Genomic DNA, 20,149 nt, shown 5'->3' with positions numbered 1-20,149 from the left:
TGTAAATGCAATAAAATTCATTTTTCATACAACATACAGCACATTTTTGGCTCAATTACAATTAATTTATATTTATACGATGTATAAACTAATATATCGTATTGCATAATGCCCTGACCAAGCTGAATCCTTTGGCTCGGCAAGTGCTGAGAGTTTAAAATGTTCACATGGAACAACAGCATTAGACCCACAATGCTTAAGCATCCAACTTTTAAACAGTAACATTACAACAACAACAAGCCTATATGGTGCATCATAATTAAGTCATAAACCATTTAGGTCAACAGATAGTAAGGCTTGGCTAGCAAATGGCTGAGCATTAGTGGCTGTGCTCTAGCCCTATAATACATAATGACAAACACAATGCACTTTATCAACAGTTTATTCAAACAAATTCTTACTTGACAAACAAATAATAAGCCATTAACAAACTACTACGTCTATGAAGATGGTAAAATATATTGACCATCAATAACCTTGCCCACCAATTGCTATTTATCCTACAATTTTACGACCCCCTATTATCAAGAACATAATTATTTTTGCATAACTGCTGCACAATTACCAGTAGCTAATTAAAAAATAATGCAATACATGAAGAATTGCACAACTCATTGACTAATCCGATTTTAAACATATCAAACTCAAAATTGGTTCCTCTTACAACGTTGCAGTTGATTATGTGAGTAACGTCACATGACGTTTTGCGTTATAACTCGATTCAATGGGTGTTATCATTGGGCTGATGACCATTCAATCGACTGTCAGTGTTTCAATCAGGTGGTAACAGAACCCAGGTCATTTGAGTAAGGCCTCATGCAACACAGAAGGAAGAAAGGCATCATGAGCACGAAGGGGAAGATTTGCATGCGCCTGCATCATTCAGTAACATCGGTCATGTTCTGGCTGCTGCTGCCGGAGCTCTCTACTTCAAATACCATTTCACTGGTTTTGTAGTAGTAAAGAAAAAGGAAAAAGCCTAAGAGAAGGGAACAATGTTACTCAAACACTATGCGTGGGGGAAAACCTTCATAAAACCATGTGTTGGCCAGCATATTGGATCAGGTTGGTCTACTGGATCTTTTCCTGGATGGTCTCTGTGGCCGAGCTTATCAAAGGTTCTCTTTTGTGTTAATTCCAAGGAATTTTTTGTCATTTGCTTACAGGGAAGCACTATTTGGTTTATTCAAAATACATGCCTCTCAACTTGTAAAGTGCATCACCTTAGTACTTGCAATGGAAGAGCAGTGCGGCTGTTTAGTACAATTGTTTTTATTTTCTGTATCTAAAAGTTACTAAAATAGCCAAATAGTTTTGGTAAGATGACCCAGGTTATGATGGAAGGGAGATCCAGAGAGCACCTAGGGGTCCACCTATGTCTTGCATCACTCCTCTCTAACACAGAGAGGTCACTTTTGGATCAAAATGAAAATGTGACCGTACCTTGGAAGGAATTGAGAGTGGTGAAGATGTAGTAGGAGGGGAGCCGCAGGACACCGTGTGCAAAGAACGCAAAGCCCCACGTGACGCCCAGAGCGGAGCACAGTCCAAAGACACTGCAGATGCCCGCGCTGCTTCCGCCCATTCTGACGTTCTCTTCTCGAGACGTTTTGGTCAGGTGGAGCCAGGACAGGAGGACAATGAGGGTTGAGAAGGTGAAGAGGAAGACCACGGCGTAGTAGGTGATGTTGATGATGTACTGGATCTCCTCATCTGTCATCCAGCACCTTTTGGACAGAGTAGGTTAGTGTTGACTAGAACGGTAAACCACGTACATATTTCACTTTTTGTATTTGTTATATTGTTCTTGATGTTTGAAAACATGTTTGTCGAGATGTCGCCAACTCATTTCCTCCAGTCTTCAAAATGGTTGTAATTGAAAACTAAACCTCAATCTAAATTAATCTAATCTAAACTAGAGGCTGCCTGGAACAGCCATCATCCACACACACTCCACAAAGACATGTACCTCAAGGGAATCATGTAGGCGTAATACTTACATGGTAGTCTTATGGCCTTCCGAAGCAATGGCTATCGCTCCATACTTTCCCAGAATTAAAAGGGTAACCACCAATACAATTGGAATTGCTAGAGATAGAGTGGAGGACAAAATCCCATTTCCATAAATCCACACATTCCTCCATAATCATGACAAATATGTATACTATTGACTACCACTCTCAAACTAAAAAAAAACGTCAACAACGATGGAGAAATTATAACTCACCCCAGGCTGTGACAGACACTTTGAGTATGTAACGCTGGATGGAAATGTTACCGCCATAGTAGAAGTTCAGCCAGAGGTGAAAGGCATTCATAGCAAACCATGTGAAGGTAACCAACATGGAGTAGTGCATAAAGGCTGCCATTGCCTGGCAGCTCCAAGTGCTGTGCAGGTTTGCAACCAACGCGTTGGTCAGGAAGGAGAGGTTGAGCAGGAACAGGGCAATCATCAACTGGATCAGGATCTCTTTGCTCTTGCTGGCCTTGGTCCTCCTACGAATTAATATATGAACAGTACATATAAATAAACAGATTTTTAGAGCATCGCCATTATATTTCATTATTCTGAAATGTCCTATTTTTTTACAATGTCCGTCCATTCATCTATCTACGACCCCTTCCTAGATCATGGCCTGGCCTCGACTGGACTGTATGTTCTAATTATCTTGGCCGTGTGGTCTGGAGCTGTAAGCTAGCTGGTAGAGTCACCTCAGGGGAACTTGTCTAGGGTGATATAGGTTTGGAGGTTTCGATCAACATTGTGCTTAACACACCCTCTTGGCTCTGCATGGTCCCCTGGTTGCTCTCACCATAGTTGCCTATGGTGAGAGGTAGCCAGCGAGACAGCCAATAAGTTCCTAGCCGGCTGCCACCTAGTAAGAGTTTGTCCTGCTGGCTGTGTGGACCTTGAGCGAAAGGGAGGAAAACTGAATGTTGTGTGCGCATTTGCAATTTTTTTTGGAGCATCAGAGTATGCAGCCTTCTCGGCGAAGGTGACCAAGACATTTCTCCAGCTCCTGACTGAGACATTGCCCACCTTAAGCTGAGGATTGGGGCAGAATGGCTTTACTTGACAGTAAAGTATAAGGTGCTTTTCATTGGACCTCTATGCTCGCCATGCCTTGACCATAAAAACCAAAACATTTTACCACAAGGTTGTACACAAAAGCGTACGTGGTCCTTGAGACAAAGCTTGATGAACAACTCATTATGTGTCATGTTTTGAACACTCCAACCAAGAGGAAAGTAGTGCTCGGGTATCCGTGGCCTACTGGTTAAGGAGTTGAACCGAGTTGGTTCGAATCCCGACCGTTGTAGACGGGGGGGGGGTAGTTGTGCAGCACTCTCGAGGTGTCAGATGCCTTGAGCAAGGCACCTGAATCCCCCACCTGCTCCCCGGGCGATGCACTATGGCTGCCCACTACTCCAGGTGTGCCGGTGTGCCCCCATGTGTGTGGACCTCTGACAAGGTCACTCCTCTGTGTGTGTGTGTGTGTGTGTGTGTGTGTGTGTGTGTGTGTGTGTGTGTGTGTGTGTGTGTGTGTGTGTGTGTGTGTGTGTGTGTGTGTGTGTGTGTTCCCGGATGGGTCAAAAGCAGAGAAAGAATTTCCCTCAAAAAGGGATAATAAATGATAAATTAACTTAAATCCATAACTGGGTTAAATCAGATGGCAAGGAAAACAGCTGGACAGGCCTGGTGATCCCAGGCACATTGTGAGGAGGATCCTTAGGCTTGATGGAGGCTTGATGGAGAACGGTTTGAACATTGGATTTCAACTCTCACCAGGATAGGGTCAGGAACATGATGTCTGAATGGACCCTGTTCTGAAAGCACTATGGCAACTCAATAACCTGTTGGTGGTCAAGAGTCGGAAGATAGAGGCCTTCTGGTTGTGGTCGGCTGGCGGTACTCCTGAAAGCTGAGACGTTTCGGTCATAAAAGGGCAGCAGAACTCAACTCATGGGACGTTGTGGCAGAAAGCACTGAGGCGATGAGGAAGCTCTGCAGTCACAAGGCATTGACTGGATGGGTAATGCCCAGAGTGTTCAGAATCAGTGTGGGTCTCCGGTGTGGTAGCAGAAGGCTTTCATTTTTGTTGTTTGCAGATCAATGATATTGTCCTTTTGAGCTTTGTCACACTGACCTCCAGAAAGCTCTGGAGCATAGCATCTGGACTGCTGAGCTAACTCCCAGTGATGGAGAATGTAAGAAGTTGGGGGATAGATGGGTAGATGGATGGTGTTTATAACCACTGACAGAACCCGTACAACCAGGTCAGAGGTTCCACCTGAGTTCTAATATGTTCTAACATACCCTATGACATCCATCATTTCCATAGGTTCCACATTTACATACCAGACAGCCACAGCGGTCTGAAGGGGATTAACACTATTTACATTTAGCTACCATTCATTGTTAGTGTTGTTTTTTTGCTTTATTGATGTAGTTATCATAGAAACAAAAATATGTTTTCATATTTTGTTACACTATCAAAACATTACTATTATTATTTTTGGTGGCTTCAGAATGTTTTTAGTGTGTTTCAAGTTCAACCCACTCTCCATGCCAGGCATATCAATGTTAAAACTGTCTGAACTATTTTAGTTATTATATTATAATGACTTATATAACAACTTATTTTACTTTCTCAACATTTGATCAAATCTATGACGGTCAGTCATTATTATGCAATCACTATGGTTACCTCATCACAAAATGCATGAAGAAAGCTATGCCCAGGAAGAAAATCGACAAGCCACATCCGATGTAGGTGATGTAGTTGAGGGACCTTAGGTCAGCTGCCGAGATGGTTGTGTTGTAGAGTGGAGACTGTAAAAACATTGCATCATATTATATATTAATTGTATTGCCGTATTTTTTGAGGGGAAGCAAGTTAATAAGCAACAGTGGTGATACCCGTTGTTAATCCTGCACTATGTTATGTTTCTACTGCAGCTATTTACCCAATTGAATTATCTAGAAAGAACAACGTTTTTCAAGAATTAAGCGTGCTAAAGCAAAGGTCAATCCATCCAGGGAAATGTTCTCTAGAAATCACTTTACTCATCTAGCAAATCAAGAGAGGTTGCTAATAGGAAGCATTACATATTGCAGGTTAAAATGGTAAATTTGTTGTGCTTGTAATTTTTCAATCCAAGAAATTATATTGATTTGTAGACTCAACAACCCACCATGATCACAGCAAAGAATGTCAGGTGGGAGCACTGGCATGAAACATTGTCTCCAGACACTATTGTGTCACATCCATTCTCTGTCCAGTTTGGCAGACTACCTGCACGGACGTAGAGTAAAAATGTTTTCATCTCACTAAATAACAAGTGCCAGATGCTTCTGCCAGAATGTATTTTAAAGCTTTCGGAAAAAAATTATGCGGGAATATCTCAATGAAAGTAGAGTGGAGAACAAAATAAAATACCTTCACCATTCCACGAACGACAAGATGGTATCCCTTCCTAGAAATAAAACATTTAAAATGAATAAATTCAAGATCTTTTCTTATTTTTTTAAGCACCCTTCATGGCCTACCTCTGTCCCACTCCTGAAATTTAATTTAATTCTGTCGCTGAGATTGGTTATGGCAGTCCCCATGTCAATTGCTATGACCTGGTTGAGCAAGACACCGCTGTTCAACTCATCCTGTGAACGGAAAAAAAAACATGAATAGAAAAATAACACATTATATACATTTTGCATCTCGTCGGTTTATTGTATTTGTTTTTCTTTTTACCTTATCCATATTGTTGAATCTGAAAATACCTGCAAACGGAACAGTGGCGTTCCGTATGTATGCATCTTGAAATGCTTCTTTTGAGATCAAAACAGATCCTGCACAGGTAGATAGATCTTTTTCATCATCAGCAATCTGATGAAATGTCACAGGTAAATTGTCAATGGGATAGGGTTTTGTGGGGCAAAGCACAGGGCAATAAAAATAACTTTAATGTGTATGGATGAGGATTACATTGATGTAAATTTTGCATGACAGATTGTGAATGTGAAATACTGTAAGAAATGTAACTTCCAATCTAGAAGTTTAGAACTATGTTTTCACCACTGACATTTTTATTTCATATGATTTTCTAATAACAAAAAATTAACATTATAGGAACCTAATAGACAAATAACCTTTACAGTTACATCAATGCGAAAGGACGAATCTTAATAGGCACACTCACTAGCATATCGTTATTTTCCCCACAGCCATAGCCAACAGAGACCCCACCGATCTCGTCGATTTCAAGCTCATCTTGTTTCACCATGACGCCCTTGGTGGCACCAATGGTCACGAGAGCCGAAGACTCATTCATCTTAGTAAGGTACGAGTCCAAATTATTCATAAATTTCCTGTAACAAAGAAATGGGATAAAATTATCATTAGAACTAATATCATTATTATTATCACTACTATTATTATCCTTATCATTATTATTATTTTTTTTTTATAAAAGCCTGTGCATAAATACAACATGCCAATATGTCCACACTTTAATAGGGTTCTTACGCTGCCTCAGCAGGGTTAGGTCCTTCCTCAGTGAACTGATTTTCAGATATTTCTTGCCCAGGTTTCATCCCTCTATTCTTACAAATATAGCAGCTTGATCCATTGGTTTGTATGTTGAAGAAGTAGAAAGCATCGCCCCTCATACCTAAACAGCAACAACAACAACAACAACAACAACAAAGCAGTATGGACATAGGGTCCAGAAGGAAACCGATTACACCCATCACAATTAGCACGCACAACAAAGACCAACTCTAACTCTTACTCTTAACTCCAAGTTTACTTTAATACTTTGTTTCTTCCCACCAGTTTGAGGTAGGCCTATACATACCTTTGAACCTCTCACAGTATTCACTGTTTTCATCTACAGTACCATTGCATGGGTCCCCTTTAGGGAAAAGGGTGCAGTTCAAGTCTCTGGTAGCACATTCCGGGCAGCTGCCTTGAGATTTTGGATAGCAAAATAATAATAATATTTTTTTCTGCACAATGGTTTAATTAATTCTATTGCTCATTGTAAACAAAACATTAATTTGTTAAAAGGAGAAAAATAACTGCCAGTTTTTTTGGAAATGTACACCTTTATATAGATATATAATTCGGATTGGGTTGGGGCCGCCTTTGACACACAGAGTCCTCGGTTCATCGAAGAAGGACTTTACAATTCTTAGATGTGGATCTTGATTGGTGTTTTCAATGCTCAGGAATTTTCCTAATCATGAAATAAGGAAACACACGTTAATTTTCACATTCAAGTTGGAAAATATACAAATGCAAAATTACAGTACAGTAATAAATGTGTGCATGTGCTTACCCTTCTGCAATGCATTTTTTTGCTTGATAAAACAGACATAATCCCTGCCTGGGCAGAGAATGTTGAGGAATGACACATTTGGAAAATGCAGCAGAGAAAACAATTATTGATGCAAAATATTTATTTATATTTGGTTCATCCTTGACAAAAACATATTTGAAAGGAAAAATAACTATAATTTTTATGAACTCACAATCATCTCCAGTCATGGTCACAGTGGTGAAATGACACTTATTCTCAGTAGGCCAATTGAGTTTTTTTGTTTTTATGTCGCATTTACATACTCCATTATTCCCCATGCAAGACAAGGCTGGGGAATAAGGGAAACCGATAAATTAAATGAGTAAACTTCTCCAGATAGGCATGTAATTTATCGTTGAAGATTACATTGAACATATGTGTCATACACAAATGTAAATACTGAATCGCTGAAGTAGAACCATCCCATTTTTAATTGAAAAATTGTTGTTTACTCACAAGCAAAGTGTGCCACAAACAAAACCAGAGCCATCCATTTATTTCGGTCCATGATTTTCCTCGGATGATATGATCCCTGAATTTTTCAAAGACTACATTTTAATACACATAGCAGAACTTTATGAGACACCCTACTTCCACACCTACAGTTGACATGCTCCAAGTGAAGAGAAGAATAATGCTGCATTTCTCAAATAGACTACAATATATTAAATGAAAACAACATCCCTATGATATGACATCTGAATAACCAGTTTTTTTAGTCCTGACCTGTTTGACTGTACCAGAAGTGTTGACCGTATGCTGATGTAATTTTAACCCCTAACAGTAAACAGTTATTTTCTTTACCCATGTGACCCAACTCTTAATTTGCTTAGCAAATACATTTGAACAACAACCTTGCCAGACAAACTCTGGGAGTATTTTCAGGTGAGGATAATACATGGGAAAAAATAAAACATAATGCAAAACAGACGTTATCAGACAAATGTATATATTGCACCAAAAGTTCTCTCCAGCTGGGAGAGGCCCCTGTGACTGAGAATACTGCGGTACACAGCACGCGCATCTAGGATAATGTGTTTACATAATTTGCATTCAGGGAACACGAACCACCACACACACATACAAATGCATGCACGCACACGCACACACGCACTCACACACACACACACACACACACACACACACACACACACACACACACACACACACACACACACACACACACACACACACACACACACACACACACACACACACACACACACACACACACACGAGGATGAACGGAAAACTTTAACCTTTCACAGTACTAAGGTAAGATCTGTTCTAACCTTCTTGTTTTTTGAGAAATAAGGTTGTTGTACAACTTAAAGTATTAAATATGAACTAAAACATGGACATTTTGATAAAAAAAATTACATTATGAACCCCCCCCCCAGTTGAATCTTTTATTGTGCTCTGATCCGTTTTAAATAATACGATAAAGGAAAAAAAAAACAACGAATAGGAGTTATTTAGGATTTCCACTATTCATACTTATGTACAGATGGTGGCGGTAATGAGACTACATTTTGTTTGGCCCCAGTAAAAAGAAGAAGAAGGGCGGAACGCAACGCTCGAATGATCCCCAATGGTAGTTGGTGGTAGGTCGACCACCGTGGATTCACCATGAGCAGAAAGAAGCTTTGAACTACAAGTGAGTAAACACAGCAACGTTAATGCAAATAAATGTCAGCGTCCATGTAATCGTATTGTGACTGAATTGGTGCGAAAAGGGTGTCCAATTTGACCTTCTCTTAGCATAAACAGTTACATATGTCAATATAACCAGCAGTCACTGAATTTGCTCAGAGAGCAGGACGATGTTCTTGAAGCAGTCGCTCAAGCAGTTAATTGGACATGCATCAACAGTATATCAGTTGTTTGTAGTTTGTACTTGCAACGATGCTATTGTGCTTGGTAATTTGTGTCAACACAGTCACAGAGAGTTAACATCCGACTCTCACTCTGTCTGCCACGTTACTTGTTATGCATTCACTTTTACGTTTAACAAAATGTTATTTTGATTAGTCGTTTTTGATTAGTGTAAGGCATTTAGGGCAATCAGGACCATGACGGTTAATATGATGAACACACCATGAGCATATTTCTTGTTCAGGTATTAACATTTATAATTGTATCAGTAATAATTACTACCAATTACTAAAAGTATTAAAGACCAAAAAAGATTCAATGCTTTGTTGGTTTGCTGCAACTGCTAACCTTCAGATTATTTGCACTTTAAAGTAAATAAATCTGGATTTGGAAATGTTAAAGTATAGCATAAACTGAGATGTTTTATAAATACACAAGCAAGAATACAAGTGACTTACAAACCAATGATTTTTGATTGAAATGACCACCTATTACCCACCTCTTCCAAAAGGTTTTATTTTGGGCCAATATACTACAACAAAACATCCATCTGTTGAGATATCATGTCGCTCTCTCTCCAGGCTATGTCTGCCACTCATCTTCGCTGGGCTTTGAGCCTTGCAGCAAGGCGAGCGGGCCCCAGCTGGACCGCCTCACCCAGGGCTCTTCCAACGTGCGGGGAGGAGAAGGGCTTCCTGCGTGGCCCCCCCACCGCCCCTCCGGGCCCCGGGGGCCACTTCTCGACGGAGGCCGGAGAGACCCCCCCGGCCGCCGTCGTGCCCCCTCCCAAGAAGAAGAAGCAAGACCCCAATGCGCGGACCACTATCAACAGCGTTGGCCGCAAGATCCACCTGCGGCTCCTGCAGGTGATGGGCGTGGGGGGGGAGAGCCTGGGCAACATGCACCGCAGCGACGCCATCCGCCTCATGGACGAGCAGGGCCTCAAGCTGGTGCTGGTGGACGACTCCGCCGACCCGCCCCTCTACCAACTGATGAGCGGGAAGCAGATCCACGAGGAGCAGCTGAAGCTGCGCGAGAAGCAGAAAGCCAAGCCCGGTACTAGGCGCTTTGTGGACATTTTTGGGTTCTTGCTTTTGTGTTGGGTTCCAAAGTGGACTCGCTGCTTGTGTTAAATGCAGATTGAGCTGATCCTTCAGGTGCAGTGTTATTGGTAGTCCCTTAAAGGTGAGGAGCTACTGATATTATTAAAGCTGCTGTAGGTATGATTTGAGAGTGAGCAGAAGAGAGCAAGATTTTGAACCTACACATCCAAAAAAAGTCCCCCCCCCCCCCCCCCCCCCCCCCCTGTGATTGACAGGCCAGATGGATTCCCCGAAACAATCAGGGAAGAGATTGGTCAGCCATTAGCCTGGAGCAGTCTAAAATCAAACTTGGCTCATAAGGAGGCAGGTGCCGTCAACTCAAAACAGATATTCTCAATGGGCATTTCATTCACCAATGCATTTTACCCACAGACCCTTATAATGGATTCTTTGGATTTCTTTTTTCATAATCTCCTGTTTTTCGCATACTCATAAAATTCTGCACCCTTATCAGACATGACACGCAGCCAACATGCATCATTACTTCACTAACTTTCTCTATCTGGTGTGCCCTTATTGTGGATATAGTACCAGTTGGCTTTTAAAAACGAACCAAACACAGCCTCTGGTACCCTCTTCCCAAGTTGTTCACAATTTAGCATTGATTTTTATTTGTTGTTTCTAATTGGTTCATCAATTGACATTGGTTTTTACATGCCATTTGTTGGAGTTAATCACAAATGATGATTTAGTGCCGTCTCCCTTGTGACCTTGTTTTAGTGTTTGGCTACTCCGCGCTGAGTTCCTCAAAGTGCTATGCTGATAATAATCAGACTCAAGGAATCTGAACTTCCTGTCCACTTTGCCCAGCCGCTGTTCAGGTGAAGGAGCTCACCTTTTCCTCGGATATCGCCTCGCATGACCTTTCGACGAAGCTGAAACAAGTCCAGAGCTGGCTAGAAAAGAAGAACCACGTGCGAATCACACTGCGGGCCAAACGCACAGCATCCAAAGTCGCCCTGGTGAGTATAGAAATATGGAACCACTGGATTGGTTCTCAAAGGAAAATAAGGCAAATAAATGTGAGATGCTGCAAAAAAAATAATGCAATGGTTTACATCTTTATTTCCCCCCCGTTTTGAATGCACAGGACCAGACCCTGGACGACATGGTGCAGCAGATGCCGATGACGGTGGGCTTCGTTGCCAAGCCCAAAGTCATCAGAGACGGCAGGGCCATGTGCATTCTCCGCCCGCCCTCCGCCAAGGAACTGGCGCCTCAGAAGGAGAAAAGCAAACCGCAACCACCGCCGCCAACAGACGCTACACCACAGTGCAGCGAGCCCGGAACGCCTCCCGATAGCCCTGCTGGCCCTGCTGATGCATCAAAGTACCAGGCATAACAGTAGCCCGAGAGAAGGTCTATGAACGTTTCGGTCATTTTGAGAGCACTCTACTATAACGCTACTTTGTGAATTATTGTACGAGGGTCATGTACATTGAGGTACACGTTTGGTTTTATCACCATGCTGTGTGGAGGAAGAAAGGTTGGCGATAAAAGTTGTATGGGATCATTCATTGCACTTAAATAGTTCCAAAGTCTGATAAAGGAACTATCTGGAAAGACGACGGGCGAAATGACGCCCTTCGAGTATTTTTGTGTGTAAATGTAAATGTCCAGTTCCTTGTGTGGAATCCTGCCTAAATAGAAAGTCTGGCTAAGCAGTGGTACTTGGTTCAGGTTTCTTTTGTGTATATTTTCTGATTGAGGTCTGACGGAGCTCTGCAGAAGAAGGAAAATCAAATTGCAAAGATGAAATTAATAATAAATTATGAATAAATAAATAAATAATTGGGTTAGAATGGACAGTTTCTACCAAGAGGTTTGTTAATTAATGAGACTGAGTTGCAAAGGTTAATTAACGCATTTCAAGGTAAAGTCGCCAATGCAATAAATAAGGCCTACATTTTACATCTTTATTCCAGATTTATTTTTTCATGTTTTGTAAAAAAAGAAAAGGGAAACAATTTTGGCATTCAGATACATTCAACTGTCACATTTAAATGTGTTTGACTGAAATACTAGTTTCACAACCCTTCGAGTGTAGCAGTACTTTTCCCTCGGAAGCGTGAAGACTCTGTCTTAACGCATTCAACTTAAGCCGTACTATCTATTTCTACGTAAAAAAAGTGGAGAAATATAAAGGAAACATAGGCACTGCAAGGTCCGTTAAGACCTTTTCCAAGGAACGATATTTCTGTTTTCAACGATTGCTAATGAAAAAGCGACTTCACTAGCATGCATGTGCAATATTTGTCAATAGGCCTCGAGTACTTTGAACGAGGAGAAGGGTTTGACAAAGTGGTAGTCCAGGTTTCCGCAGTGGGGGCACTGTTGCACATTGCTGTATTCTGAGAAGTACTGCATTCCCACCCGCACGTCCACCACTGGCTTGCCACAGTGCTTGCAGTTGAGACGGGCCTGCAGATATAAAGCATTAAATCATTTTTTTGTGCAATGTAATGAACTGCAACTACTCCCAATGTTTGCGACATTCATAGAACTTTTGCTGCATTTAGTGTTTCTTGATCAAAGTTATTGCCCGTAGCTTCAACTTGCAAATCCCTATTGGGCGGCTTTCTGATTGGCTCAAATTAGAGCCAGCTCAGGGGGCTCGCCATATTAAGTATGGCAACATATATTTTAGCCAATGAAAAAGCACATCTGCAGTAACCCGATTTACCCAGTTTGGTGCCCTTGCTCAACTTTCAGATTCAGCGCTTGGTTATTCTTTAGCATCTGATGGGCTTAAAACTCGCGCTCGAACTCGCACACACAGTACCGTAAACCTACCTGGCAACAAGGGGTTGCAGCCAAAATGTCGTACGTGTACATAGTGCCCAGCTGGTGCCAGCTGCCGTCCCACCGTGACTTGCACTTGATGCAGACAATCTTGTGGACGCCTTCCAGACAGTCCACACAGATGGCGTACAGGTGCATCAGTCTACCTGTTGAAGCGACATGGTGGATAGAACAGTGGGCTAAGTCTCTTATTTGTCTTCAGCAGCCATTTGACAAGAACATGAAACTGAACTGCAAATACCATTGTGGATGCTGTCTGGTATGGTAGGGGGAGGCCGGGGATATGAGTTAAGGTACAAGGACACGCAAGTGTTAGATTTCACGTTTATAAAACTGTTTAACGAAAAACATATACATTAAACATTCTTTCTATTTGAATGTTTAATCTATATGTGTATGTTACATTTTATATCTTTTATGTATTTTTATAAGTACAAGAAAACTAAGAATTATTCTATGTTTCTTCACGAAAGTGTTTAGGAACTGTTTTACAACTAATAATGACAATTAGCTAGTCAGATCATAGATAAATCACAACTTTATTTGCAATAATGCTTTGAAATTACATTTTTGTCAAGATAGAGATATAATAGTTTGTGTCACACAGTTGCACAGCCATTAGATTGGAAAGAACAATTGAGGTTTTAATTTTGAAAGTTTCCTGGATTCTAACTTCTTACACATTGTGGCTAAGTTAAGTTATAGTAAAGTGAGATCCTCTATTTAGTCTATCTATGTAAGCAGCAATAGCTGAGATTTCAGAGTTGTAAAGAGAGAGGAAGCAAAAAAGAGTGGAAGAGAGCTACATTTTGACACTAAACAAAAAAAACATCTCTTATATGCTCCCTCCCTCCATACGTTTTTTTCTACAAATTAGACCTGCCTCATTTCGCACACCTGTTTTTGACCGGCCAAATGTATCCACGGAACAAATCAGGTAGGGGATGATTGGTCAGAAATGAGCGTTGAGCGGTCTGTCTCTTACACTATTATACTCTACTTACAGAGGCAGGCGCAGTAGACTAGGAACAGATGTGCTGCGAGAGCATTTCACTCACTAATAGCTGATGGATGACCATGCCATTTTGGACAAATTGCAATTAAAAATTGCTCTTACATTTGACCTACAGCCGCTTTAATCCTAATATTATATTTCTTCCTGTGTCAGTTTGCACCAATTATGCGCATCTAGCATTCAGACGTGAACAACATTGTCAGCTATATCTGTTGTCGATAAACAATGGATAAACCCTTAACAAAGGGACACCGACCTTGGAGGTGGCAGGGGACGTCGTACTCGATCTCGTCGTGGCGCGAGGGGCTCAGGAAGAGCGTGCCGTCCACCAGGGGGAACTGCTCAAACACAGGCAGGGCCCGGTGGCACAGGGCACAGTTGACCACGTTGCGCTGGCTGGCGCTCAGGGCCGACAGTATAAACCTATTGGACCACACAGAGGGCCTTAGACACTTTATTGGGTCCTACTATGGAGGATATTACAATGTGAAACGATGGTAACACTTTAGAATTTCATTTACAATGATTAACCATTGATTAAAATTGGTTAATGCAGTAATAAGCATTGACTCACAATTAACTAACAGGTAACTTATGGTCTAGTTATAATTTACTAATGGTGTTTTCATTTATAAAATAAGTTAAGGGTAATGGGCGTTAAATAATGGGCTAATAATTTAGTTAACATGAACACCTTTAGTAAATTGAACTGTTAGGTAATGGTATGCTAATGCGTATTACTGCATTTACTAATTTTAATGAATTGTTCATTGTTGTACCCTCATGGTAAAGTGTCAGCGAAACAATTTCCACATCCGCTTTATTCATATCGTTCAACTCTATTAGAAATACATCGCTACGGGGAAAGAGAAAATGTTCTTTGACTTAGACCCACCTGACACACATTCACCTCATGCAAACGAATGCACAAAGTATGTACACCCATAAAGCAGTGAAGGTCAAGCAGAGTCAAGTTTCTTTGTTGCCCTTAACAATAGTTCGTCTTAAAGGCCTCACTCGGGAAAACTCGCCAGAAACCAGCAGGTGGAAGGATAGGGATGGCAATGGGTGCCCTTAACGACAGACGTCAAATTGTAGCAAGAATAACAATTAGTAAAACAATGTTTTTAATCTGTTTCCGTTCTCTTGTCAAATGTGTATATTTTTATATAAATGGGGATGTGTTATAAATAACTTCAATTATGTCTAATCCAAGAAGACCCTCATGAAGATCATGAAGTTATTGTCTCTGGTTTCAGTTACGGTGATCCACTTTTTCTTTCCATTCAAACCATGGCACATAACTTTCTTTCTGGTCTGGCTTGAGAAAGGAATGCATGAATACATTAGACCTCAGTTGAATTGGGACACATAATTTAATGCTACCTGCTGTGAACTTGCTCATAAACAACCCAAATGAGGGAATCAGTGATGAGTCATTATCAAGCCATGTAGAAACTGTCCATATGTTACCATCGGTAGAACTGGCCATAGAACGTCCTTAGTGTGTTCAACATTTTTGACCATAAACTATAACCATAACTGAAATAAGCAGTGTTTCCATTTGATCCGTTTAACTAATGACACGGAATGGTTGCAATGCTAAGACTTCGGCGCAAATTTGTTTTGATATGGAATGCCAATATGAAACATCTGGTCGTGTAGCACACACTCAGCAAAATAGTTTGCATTCACGGATCATCTGTCTTTATTAAGACAGATGGGGTAAAGTATTTTGCAGCTGCAAGGGGCAGGTATTATAGGTACAAAAGGACATCAGTGTCGGGGATCAGGCAGGATGGAAAACAAGGAGTAAGGAAAATGCTGCAAGTGAGATATTTAGGACCTACCATGTAGGCATGGTAGGTAATTTGTTGATAATGTATGACAAAACACACACACACACACACACACACACACACACACACACACACACACACACACACACACACACACACTACACGTGTTCCTACCTGCGCAGCTCCTCCCCCTGGCCCGCCTGTGTGTCGTCCTCCATGCGGACGTGGTAGGTGTTGAGCTTGTGGCGCGGGACGTGTGCAAACAGCTCAGAGAGGTCCAGCCTACGGAGGAACTGGACCGGGTGGTGGTGGTTGAGGTGGAGGTGTTGGTGGTGGTGGGAATGGTGCGGGTGACCGGCGTCGTGGGCCAGGCGGTGGGGGAGGGGCAAGGCGAAAGCCAGGGGGAGGACGGTGCCTCCGGCGTCCAGGTGGGACGCCCCCATCCCTCCGCTGCGGCTGATTGCCCCCCCGCCCCCGCCACAGACCCCGCCCCCGCCGGCCCCGGACAAAAGGTGCTTCCTTTCCATGAGCACGGCCGACTTGAAGAACTCGCCGAGGTGGCGGGACCCTCGGGTGGCCGGCCCTCCCCCTCCCACACCCGCCCCGAAGGGGGAGGCGGCGGAGCCGCCTGGGGAGAAGAAGGGGAAGCCGGCGGTGGGGGACTGTCCCGGGGAGCCGCAGGGAGACTTCTGCAGAGCCCCGAAGGGAAACGTCCCGCCCGGGTTATGGTGGTGCCCCGGGTACCCTAGCCCACCTCCTCCTCCTCCCCCACCCGTGGCTCCTCTCTCGGATGAGTTCTGCCGCTCCAGGGACTGCCTGCGAGGCAGCTCCTGGCTGGAGGCTCTCTGTATCAGCTTGCCACCACCAACTCCTCCCCCCGGACTCACTTTGCTCTTCTTGACCTCGTCCAGGGCGAGGCCGTCCCAGCCGGCGGCGCCCCCCCCCGCTGCCCCTCCGCAGGCCCCCAGCAGTGCCCCGGGGCCGGCCCTGCTGGAGCTCCTCTCCGTGGGCTTCTTCTTGCGGTCGTCCTGCGTGCGCTTCACCTGGTACCAGTCCGTGTCCTTGCGCAGGTGTCCCTGGCCGCAGCGGCAGGAGCAGAAGCGGAAGGCCAGGTCGTAGCCCTTCTTGGTCCACATGTTCTGCCGGCACTGCTTCTCGTTCCAGGAGCGGGCGCGGCCGATGCAGTTGAACTGGATGAGGATGGAGCTCTCCCACTCGTAGAAGCACTGCAGGTGCATCCAGTTGCCGTAGGGGCAGAGCTCGCTGTTGCAGAGCACGCGCTGGTAGTCATCCTTGTCCAGGTCGATGGGGCGCGCCAGGCTGCAGATCAGGGGGGTGGCGCATGGGGCTTCTGGGGGATAGGTGTCAGGGCGGCGGCGGGAACATACGTTTAAGTAATTAATGGAAGATTTGAGACTTTTGGGAGACCATATTCATCTTAGGTAGTACAGTAAGGATAATTATAAGCTACATCTCTTGTGCTTCATTAACATTGTCATCAACTGAAACCATCATTGAAAATGTGAAAATATTGGGCAGAATGTGGGAATATGCCATACATGCCATGTATGTAGTATATAGTGATTATAGATTAGTTATCAATGATTAGTGAATGAAAGAAGTGTGTTTAAAAAGTTTTGGTAAAAAAAGACATTTACCTAATTATGATACATCATAATTACATGGCACAACTTGAGAACAAAAAACTGTGCTACAGCATAGTGTGTCACACGTTTCAGTTTGTCATTAACTTTCATACCTTATTCAGTTTGGGACTATTAAATATTGATATAAATATAGAGGACAAAAATAATATTATCAGGAACTTCAGGTTCATTTTAAGAGTAATAATATGAGAACAAGAGATTCATTACAAAAAAAAACATAGACATCCATAGACATCCAGTTCATTTATGCCCAATCCGGGCACCTCATCCCTGATCTCTCCGCCTCCCCCACAGGTGGGTGAATGCCACAGCAGACACGGAGGGAGGCAGGGAACAGAGAGGGAGGTGGCGTTTCTTTGGTTTTTGTTTAAATACTGCTCTGTCTCTTTAAAATGCTCTAATCTTACCCATCAGCTTTAAAGTGAACCATAGGCCTATACATTCTCAAATGATGGATGTTGAGGGTAATTATCTCCGGAAATTGTTATGCTTATTATGAAACACTCTTTGATACACAAAATAAGAAATGTATAATTGTTGTGAGAAACGATATCGTCCTTCTTGTTACTCATCTGGGTACTTCATGAACATACATACCACTAACAAAATTCAATATGTTTATGTTTAAGAGAGTTTTTCAAAACGATTCCAGCTCTCTGCGGGGAACTTTAAGAATCACACAGAACAGGAGATTGTTGTTTCGATTGTCATTGGTATAAGGTCAAAGTTGTAAGTTGTAAGCGACAAATTAAAACGTAACCCTAATCATTATTTTTTTTATTCATAGAATAAAGAATGAATGACAATATGTGTAGGAAATGTCTTATTTCAAATAATAGTCTCAAGTTTCTCTCTCTATTTCAAACACACACACACACACACACACACACACACACACACACACACACACACACACACACACACACACACACACACACACACACACACACACACACACACACACTAGTAGGTAATTAAAATGCATATGCCGTTAAGGAATAAGGGATCTTAGAATAAAACCATTTTGAACATAGCCTAAGTCAATTGATTGTTGCAAATGGTCTAGGTGCGTTGTAACTTGTGTAGGCTACTATGCGTACATCATCATATTATAATAGTTCATCGCAACTGTTCCAAACAGAGTGCAACTGCGACGATGGGCATATGTGCATAACGTTACAAAAACAAGTAGCCTGTCACTCTTGCTTATCCTGCCCCAAAGGTGGAAAAGGCGCTAAAAAGAGTATAACACTCAATGAAGGCCATAACCCCCCCCCCCCCCCCCACACAAAGAAAACTGGAAACGGTGCGCGTCATAAAGACGAGACAAAATATGTCGGGCCTTATCCAATAATATATACTGCCTATAAATATTCGACTCTGCGTCGATTACATTTTAAATGACAACTGCATTAAGTGTTTATAACAACATATTTGCAGCCAGTTAATCATAACTCATGCAACTCGAGATCACATTCTTGAATGCTACTGAGGAGAAACCAATGCATCACAGGCTGCTTTATTGTTATAAACATTGCACACTAGACCACTCTTACCACTTGTGCGCCCGCTCCGAGGTGCAGCAGTCGCCCCCACTAGAGCTGCTGTGGCTGCCCCCCCTGTTGCAGTCGCACTGGCTCCATTTTCTTGTTCATCTCCGCTGCTGTTGGTGCGTTTGCTTTTCTTCCCTTTGATGTTCTTCTGGTTGGGCATTTTACAGCACTGACACCATGTATTTACAGGCACTCTCAACGACTGTCAGCGACTGACATTTCTGCTGATTCCATGTTGGGCTACCTGTCTAAAATGGAGGCTTCTGTTGGTGCCGTCTTTCTAATATAAGACGTGGTGGCGAGATTGTCTTCTCTATGATAATGCAAATCCACAGTCTTATTTTCATGCACTCTACCAGTGGTTATAATGCTAGTCTAGAAAGGCAACCTATGCAAAAGAAGGCGTTCCCGTCTCTTGTTTTGATTCCTGCTCTCCGTGCTCGCCGTCAGTTGCTGTTTTCTGCCAGCCCCTGACGTCACAGCGACCCGCCCATAAATAGAGAGCGACCAGCGGAGTCCCAAACATTAGTGACGAGCAGGAATTTGTGACCTTACCTACCTGGTACAGGTCACAAATCAACAATGCAGATGATGTATGCATTCAAGCTTGTTTCAACACGCGGTGGAACATATTCCAACATTGCAATCAAAAGGTTTTTCAAATTGTGTTCTTGTAGTAAAAAAACATTACTTTGAGATTAAAATGTTTTATGATATTTAGAATTGATGTAATGTTACATAGGTGCCAAATTGTTCATACATAGCACGATTTATTTACCTAATCAGTTCGTTAGAAATAATAAAATCGGAATAGATTTACATAAAAAATGAACTTTGCTGCAATGCATGCAGGCTCATTCGGACATGCATTGACAATTCAAACTAATCCAAATATCAGGATACAACCCCTCCTCAGCTATATACTCAAAGTTGAACATACAACAAACATGGTAAGAAACTAGTATTACTTGTA

At 42.5% G+C, this 20,149-nt stretch overlaps 3 protein-coding genes across 4 annotated transcripts; 1 reads left to right on the top strand and 2 right to left on the bottom strand.

Moving 5' to 3' along the window:
• On the bottom strand, positions 1 to 8,160 carry LOC130374046 (adhesion G-protein coupled receptor G2-like). 2 transcript variants are annotated; one of them, XM_056580607.1, is made up of 17 exons: positions 8,089 to 8,160; positions 7,819 to 7,894; positions 7,535 to 7,651; positions 7,342 to 7,389; positions 7,108 to 7,239; positions 6,859 to 6,969; positions 6,528 to 6,672; positions 6,202 to 6,370; positions 5,754 to 5,888; positions 5,552 to 5,662; positions 5,442 to 5,478; positions 5,197 to 5,297; positions 4,710 to 4,834; positions 2,228 to 2,496; positions 2,001 to 2,088; positions 1,444 to 1,727; positions 1 to 979 (listed from the first exon to the last, which is right to left on the bottom strand). In XM_056580607.1, exons 2-17 carry the CDS (start codon positions 7,868 to 7,870, stop codon positions 879 to 881), a joined length of 2,025 nt encoding a protein of 674 aa, XP_056436582.1. In that variant the 5' UTR covers positions 7,871 to 7,894; positions 8,089 to 8,160; the 3' UTR covers positions 1 to 878. The 2 variants fall into 2 exon arrangements, with proteins under 2 accessions (XP_056436582.1, XP_056436581.1); XM_056580606.1 differs by lacking the exon at positions 8,089 to 8,160 and having other exon boundaries at positions 7,819 to 8,082.
• A 742-nt stretch (positions 8,161 to 8,902) lies between these two features.
• mtif3 (mitochondrial translational initiation factor 3) lies at positions 8,903 to 12,752 on the top strand. The gene is made up of 4 exons (XM_056581991.1): positions 8,903 to 9,019; positions 9,819 to 10,293; positions 11,151 to 11,302; positions 11,431 to 12,752. The coding sequence occupies exons 2-4, from the start codon at positions 9,822 to 9,824 to the stop codon at positions 11,680 to 11,682; spliced, it is 876 nt and encodes a 291-aa protein (XP_056437966.1). The 5' UTR covers positions 8,903 to 9,019; positions 9,819 to 9,821; the 3' UTR covers positions 11,683 to 12,752.
• Positions 10,616 to 19,925, bottom strand: heca (hdc homolog, cell cycle regulator). The gene is made up of 5 exons (XM_056581989.1): positions 19,180 to 19,925; positions 16,131 to 17,307; positions 14,414 to 14,580; positions 13,134 to 13,288; positions 10,616 to 12,761 (listed from the first exon to the last, which is right to left on the bottom strand). Exons 1-5 carry the CDS (start codon positions 19,334 to 19,336, stop codon positions 12,597 to 12,599), a joined length of 1,821 nt encoding a protein of 606 aa, XP_056437964.1. The 5' UTR covers positions 19,337 to 19,925; the 3' UTR covers positions 10,616 to 12,596.
• Positions 19,926 to 20,149: the final 224 nt, after the last annotated feature.

The sequence above is a fragment of the Gadus chalcogrammus genome, chromosome 21 (genome assembly GCF_026213295.1).
Source record: "Gadus chalcogrammus isolate NIFS_2021 chromosome 21, NIFS_Gcha_1.0, whole genome shotgun sequence".
In the NCBI taxonomy this organism is placed as follows: Eukaryota; Metazoa; Chordata; class Actinopteri; order Gadiformes; family Gadidae; genus Gadus; species Gadus chalcogrammus.
Note: the sequence above shows the minus strand (reverse complement) of the source record. Positions and strands in the feature narration are given on the sequence as shown.

Excerpts from the sequence above, each read along its gene's own strand:
- LOC130374046 (XM_056580607.1), bottom strand. The coding sequence starts at position 7,870 with ATGGACCGAAATAAATGGATGGCTCTGGTTTTGTTTGTGGCACACTTT. Across the intron at positions 5,479-5,551 it reads ATTTCAGGAGTGGGACAGAG|GAAGGGATACCATCTTGTCG; the intron begins GTAGGCCATGAA and ends TTTTATTTCTAG. Across the intron at positions 5,298-5,441 it reads TCGTTCGTGGAATGGTGAAG|GTAGTCTGCCAAACTGGACA; the intron begins GTATTTTATTTT and ends ACGTCCGTGCAG.
- mtif3 (XM_056581991.1), top strand. The coding sequence starts at position 9,822 with ATGTCTGCCACTCATCTTCGCTGGGCTTTGAGCCTTGCAGCAAGGCGA. Across the intron at positions 10,294-11,150 it reads GAAGCAGAAAGCCAAGCCCG|CCGCTGTTCAGGTGAAGGAG; the intron begins GTACTAGGCGCT and ends CACTTTGCCCAG. Across the intron at positions 11,303-11,430 it reads CAGCATCCAAAGTCGCCCTG|GACCAGACCCTGGACGACAT; the intron begins GTGAGTATAGAA and ends TTGAATGCACAG.
- heca (XM_056581989.1), bottom strand. The coding sequence starts at position 19,336 with ATGCCCAACCAGAAGAACATCAAAGGGAAGAAAAGCAAACGCACCAAC. Across the intron at positions 17,308-19,179 it reads TCGGAGCGGGCGCACAAGTG|AAGCCCCATGCGCCACCCCC; the intron begins GTAAGAGTGGTC and ends CCTATCCCCCAG. Across the intron at positions 14,581-16,130 it reads CAGGGGGAGGAGCTGCGCAG|GTTTATACTGTCGGCCCTGA; the intron begins GTAGGAACACGT and ends GTGGTCCAATAG.